At 45.2% G+C, this 6000-nt stretch overlaps 1 protein-coding gene across 1 annotated transcript in view; it reads left to right on the top strand.

Annotated features, from left to right (window-relative positions):
* The first annotated feature begins 4503 nt into the window (after positions 1-4503).
* Positions 4504-6000, top strand: part of LTBP3 (latent transforming growth factor beta binding protein 3) — a 176942-nt gene continuing 175445 nt past the window's right edge. The window contains exon 1 of the mRNA XM_044269983.1: positions 4504-5390. Coding sequence (XP_044125918.1) covers positions 5147-5390 — 244 coding nt within the window. The 5' untranslated portion in view covers positions 4504-5146. The remainder of the gene's footprint in view (positions 5391-6000) is intronic.

Genomic DNA, 6000 nt, shown 5'->3' with positions numbered 1-6000 from the left:
CAACGTTCACCCAGTGTGCCGTCAGGGAAAACTAGCGTCCCTGGCCACAAGTTGATCTTACCAATAACTGCATTGGTCAGGACACGGGTGATCTTACAGGACACATGCTGGTGTAAGGCAGGGACGGCACACCAGGAAAAATAGTGGCGGCTGGGGACTGAGTATTGAGGTATCCACAAGCCAAAATGGCAACATTTCCAGTGCCAGAAATTTGGAAAGTTGCGCATTTAGTGCTATGGCCTGTGGGTGGGTGGCTGTGTATTTGCGCTTTCATTCAAAGGCCTAGGGTATGGACATCTGTAACGCTGCGCTGGGCCACAGAAGTGGATGTGCTAGCTGATGGTGCTTGCAGAGGTCCAGGTGCAGGGCGGGAGGCATCCGGGCCTGCGTCTTAAACAGGGGATTGGCCAGCACGTAACACAGGGGAAGAGGAGGCAGTGGTGTGACCTGCAGACACTGATTGTGGACCCAGACATTTGGCCCACCTATTAGGATGCTTTGATGCCATGCGGTGGATCATGCTGGTGGTGGTAAGGTTGCTAGTGTTCACGCCCCTGCTCATTTTGGTACGCCACAGGTTGCAAATGACAATACTTTTATCATCCGCACTTTTCTCAAAAAAGCGGCAGACTGCGGAACACCTAGCCCTTTTTGGTGTGGTCCGCCTTCTCCCTTTTGCCACCCCACTGCCACTTCCAGCTTGTTGCAGTGCTGCGGATCCCTCCCCCTCTATACTGCTGTCCTCGCTCGGCTTGCCACCTTCCCAGGTTGGGTCAGTGATTTCATCGTCCACTACCTCCTCTTCCGCTTCCTCACTCTGGTCATCCTCCTGACTTGTTGACCTAACATCAACCTCACTTATTGACAACTTTGTCTCATCCTCATCATGAACCTCTTGAGACACTAATTGCGGTTGACTTATTGGCAACTGTGTCTCATCATCCAACTCGTGAAACACTAATTGCTGTTCCCCACGATTATCTTTTTTTTTACTGTGGATGCTCAAGAATTTGGGAATCAGTGCACAAGATTTCCTCATGTCCCGCTTCAAGCGGGCTTGGCGAGGGGGGCCAAATCAAGGAATGGCGATGAAAAGAGCTCCTCAGAATATCCGAGTGTGGGATCACTTGTTTGCCAAGACTCTCCATGTTGGCTACTGAGACTGGACTTTTTGGGAAGACAGGGTGGTGCTTAACCGACTGGAAGCATTATATGCTGCAATCCAACCAACCACATGATCGCACTGGTGTGACTTCAAAAGCGGTGTCCTGTGCTGCCCTGCAAACTGGGACATGAAGCTAGGTATTATGTGTTTCTTGTGCTCTGGCAGCAGGCACACCCCGTCCAGGGCCACGCTCTTTGTGTGCACCATCAGCAGCAAGGCCACTTCCTCGTCCCTTACTGCTCGCCTTCTGCATATTAAATGGTATATATGCTTGCAAGTATGTCACACGTACAGTAGCGCAGGTTTTGTAAGTGTATGCGCAAATACATTAAACTGAATGTCTCTGATATTTATGATGCGCAAACGTTATACAGGAGATGTAGCGCAGGTAATGTCACTGTTACCAGCGGCTAATAAAAAATTACAGGGAATATCACTGATATTTATGATGCACAAATGTTAAACAGGAGATGTAGCGCAGGTAATGTCGCTTTCACCAGCTGCGAAAAAATTTAACTGAATGTCACTGATATTTATGATGCGAAAATGTTAAACGGGAGATGTAGCGCAGGTAATGTTGCTGTCACCAGCAGCGAAAAAATTAGACTGAATGTCAGTGACATTCAGTCTAATTTTCTTTTCCCGATGGTGGCAGCGACATTACCTGCGCTACATCTCCTGCATAATGTTTGCGCATCATAAATATCTGTGACATTATGTCACTGATATTTATGATGCACAAACGTTATACAGGAGATGTAGCGCAGGTAATGTCCCTGTCCGCAGCAGACACCGTCTACGGAAAAAGTACACTGTATGTCACTGATATTTTTAGGATGTGCACTTGTTATACAGGAGATGTAGCGCAGGTAGTGTTACTGTCCGCAGCATCTACGGAAAAAGTACACTGGATGTCACAGATATTTTTAGGATGCGCAAACGTTATACAGGAGATGTAGCGCAGGTAATGTAACTGTCCGCAGAGAACAATGTCTACGGAAAAAGTACACTGGATATCACAGATATTTTTAGGCTGCGCACACGTTATAGAGGAGATGTAGTGCAGACAATGTCACTGTCACTAGGGGCGAAAAAATTAAACTGAATGTCACTGATATTTAGGATGCGCAAATGTTATACAGGAAATGTAGCACAGGTAATGTCGCTGTCACCAGCGGCAAAAAAATGTAACTGAATGTCACAGATATTTATGATGCGCACAAGTAAAACTGGAGATGTAGCGCAAATAATGTCACTGTCCGCAGCGTCTACGGAAAAAATACACTGGATGTCACAGATATTTTTAGTATGCGCAAACGTTATACAGGAGATGTAGCGAAGGTAATGTAACTGTCCGCAGAGAACAACGTCTACGGAAAAAGTACACTGGATGTCACAGATATTTTTAGGCTGCGCAAGTTACACTAGAGATGTAGCGCAGAAAATGTCGCTGTCTTCAGCGGCCAAAAATTGCAAGCTATTTAGCGCAAGTTGCACTAAAAATATATATTTTCGCCAGATACAATAATAGTCCTTAAAAGGACTTTGGGGTCTCTAACAATTGCACGCAATTTAACGCCAGCCAATCACTTTAATGCCAGTAACCAACATGGCTACGGAATTACAGTGAGTGGCAGTATATACCTGCACGTTTATTGGCTGCGTAGCAGCCAACAATTGTGCGGGGAGGAGACTTGAGCATGGCGCTCGAGCACACGCGGTATTCGGCTGAACACCGCGATGTGCCAAGCATCGCAATGCTCGAACTGAACTGGTGTTCGGCCGAGCATGCTCGATCATCACTAATAGTGGCCCCTAGCATTCTCCATAAGTCAAATTTTAAAGAATGAAATACCTCGCTTCTACTGTCTGGTTGCTTCATTCTTCCACCCTGCTGCTACCAGTAGTACTGCAAAGGCGCTCTTTGTTGGGTCTCTGATGGCGTCATGACGTTGTCAGGTCACATGTGACCCGGCGCAGGAGGTCGTGATGATGTAATTGCGACCTCCTGCACATTAGCATCGTCTCATAGGCCTCAGGCCTAGAGGCTAAATGGTAGGGCATAGGAACCAATAGTTCCTGTCCCCACCGCTCAACAAGGGCGCTCCGCGTGGAGCAGTACCAGATGGTTATGGTCCTGGTATTGGTCCGCGGCCCAGTGGCTGGGGACCACGCATTAAACCATTAAATATACAAATCATTCCACAGAAAACAAGCGCTCATAGGGCTATATATTAATGAACTAGCATTCGGGTAGCCAGAGGTCCAGCTTTAGGCTGAACTGTTCGGTTTCCTGGCTCCCTGTCCTCCGTCTGGTGCAAGGCCTGGACGGACGCTGGGGTGCACTTTTTTTCTGTGGCTCCACGCTTAGGCAGCATCATTGGGTTATCTGAATCTGAATCTCTCAACCCCAGTTAGTTACTAAACCCAGCCAACATGTCACTCTGTGACTGACTGAGGGTGAGAGAAGTACTCCAGGTTCCACACAGCTCGCCTTAAGGTCTTCCAGTTTTTATTTTTTTATTTTGCCAGCACAGTTACTGGGAGAATGGCGTGACTTAGCGGAGTTAGGGGACTGGCCTAGAGCAGAGATTGGCAACCTGCGGCTCTCCAGCTGTTGCAAAACTACAAGTTCCAGCATGCCCAGACAGCCTACAGCTATTAGCCTACAGCAGGGCATGGTGGGAGTTGTAGTTTTACAAGAGCTGCAGGTTGGCCATGCCTGGCCTAGAGTGTCCAGATTTTTTGGGTGTGTAGCAAGTGGCCAACCTAACTAGCACACATACGCCATATTATTTACAGCATGGTAGACAGGGGGTTATTGTATTCATGCAGTAATATGAAATCAAAAACTGTTATGTTTGATAATATGAGAGTAAAAATATTTTCAAAGCAATGTATGTTGTGTTTCTGCATGTGTACAGTGTAACCAGAATAATAAGTAAGGATTGTATTGAATGTAAAAGATTTGAAGAATATCTTTTCTATCCTGCCAGATATACTAGACTTAAATTCTCACGTAGGAGACACAAGTTTGGAGTAATTTTCCTTCTCTGTCTCTGTGATGTCTCATAAATGTACTGTCTCTTCATCTGCCTCTCTGCACTTATTGCGGTGTCTCATACTCACAGTTTGTCACACTTGCTGTATGATTATGTCACTGGGTTCACACTCAGTATATTTTCTTTGTGTCTATGCACTTTTACGTTAAGCTTTTTGCTGTATGTAACTTTTTTTTGTTCTCCCTCTTTTCCAGACTACTCCCACCTTCAGTGCCTGTCCCTCCTCCCTTGCCTGCCTCTCTAACTCCCTTTTTCCCCCTCCTCCGTCTTCCTGTTTTCTCACTCTCTGTTTCTTCCCTGGCTGCTCTCAAGACATTGCTCCCATCCGGAAAAACTTTTTTACCAGAGCCTCCGGCTTCAGTGACTGTCACTGTCTATGTGCATGCCTACATCTGTCTGCGAAAGCTTTCTCTTTGTTTCTTTTCTCCCTCTAGCTGACTGCTTTTTTTGGATCTCCTCATCCGTTCGTTCATCATCATTTCTCGCATTCCAGTCTGCCTTTCTTTTATTTTTTTTTCTTTCTATAGCCAGTTTAATTTTTCTGGTAGGTAATAGCATTCTAAGCATAGAAATCTACCCTTGATCTTAGAAGCAGGTATAATCTAGCATTTTTCATTCTATGGGACAATATATAGCATATTGTAGCGGATATGTAGGAGATAAGATTTGGAGCATCTGTCCAGAAAGTATACTTAGGCGACTCACTTACACTATGCACAAGTACACATAGGATTGTCCTGTAGTACAGCTTTCCTACTACCAAGTGGATGGTAAATTCTTTGTCGTGGACGCTGTCCTATTCCGGATGAGGTCATCATGAGAGGTAACAGGCAATAATAAGCAGTGACAGTGAAGTGTCAAACAAACAAGGCTAAATACACATAGACAACACACAGGGGACACTTTCTGTAATTTCAGCATGGCTCCAGCACGTTTCTATCCTATATTTTCTATCCTGATCCTCTGGTTGGGAACATTTGTTTGTTACTTTTCTCCGGCTGCATCACGCGAGCGCTTCAAGGTGGTCTTTGCCCCTGTAGTATGTAAAAGGACATGTCACAAAGGCTATTGTCATGACGTCTGCAAACCAGGGAGCAACATGACGCTGATAGCTGAGAATGGAGGTTCCACAGACACCCTGACAGGATCTGGATTTAGAGTGGGTGAGTATTTGTTCCAGAAACTGGCCAGTTGGGGCTTGACGTAGACACACAGATAGCATATCCTACAGGCCATAGTCATTCCACTGCAATACATCAACAAAGAGACAAATGAGATAACTTTCTTTTACTGTGACACATTGTACTTTAATTCCTATACATTAACCGTATACTGTACACAGAGTCTTCACACTGAGCAATAGTGATACTAGAAAAATAATGCTACAGTTAATAAACATAATAAAGAACTAATGTTTTTTTTTTTACTGCTGCTCATTGATTAAAATTGGCTGTTTTCCAGCAGGGTGGCACCATGACACAAGCAAATAGGAATTTGTATGTTAGTGATTATCAGGATAGAGATTTGTGCAAAGCACAAAAATATACCTGTGCTCCAAAGAGAGATGTGTTTCTGGAAAATATCAAATGTGTCTCTGTTGTGTGAAATGTGTTGATTAGAAGCCCATCCACTGCTCTCTTTCCTTTAAAGAGGACCTTTCACTACAATAAAAAATCTAAAGTAAGCATACAGACATGGAGAGCGGCGCCCAGGGATCTCCCTGCACTTACTATTATCCCTGGGCACCGTTCCGTTCAGGGGCTGACTGGCAAC

The sequence above is a fragment of the Bufo gargarizans genome, chromosome 10 (genome assembly GCF_014858855.1).
Source record: "Bufo gargarizans isolate SCDJY-AF-19 chromosome 10, ASM1485885v1, whole genome shotgun sequence".
NCBI classification, from domain to species: Eukaryota; Metazoa; Chordata; class Amphibia; order Anura; family Bufonidae; genus Bufo; species Bufo gargarizans.
Note: the sequence above shows the minus strand (reverse complement) of the source record. Positions and strands in the feature narration are given on the sequence as shown.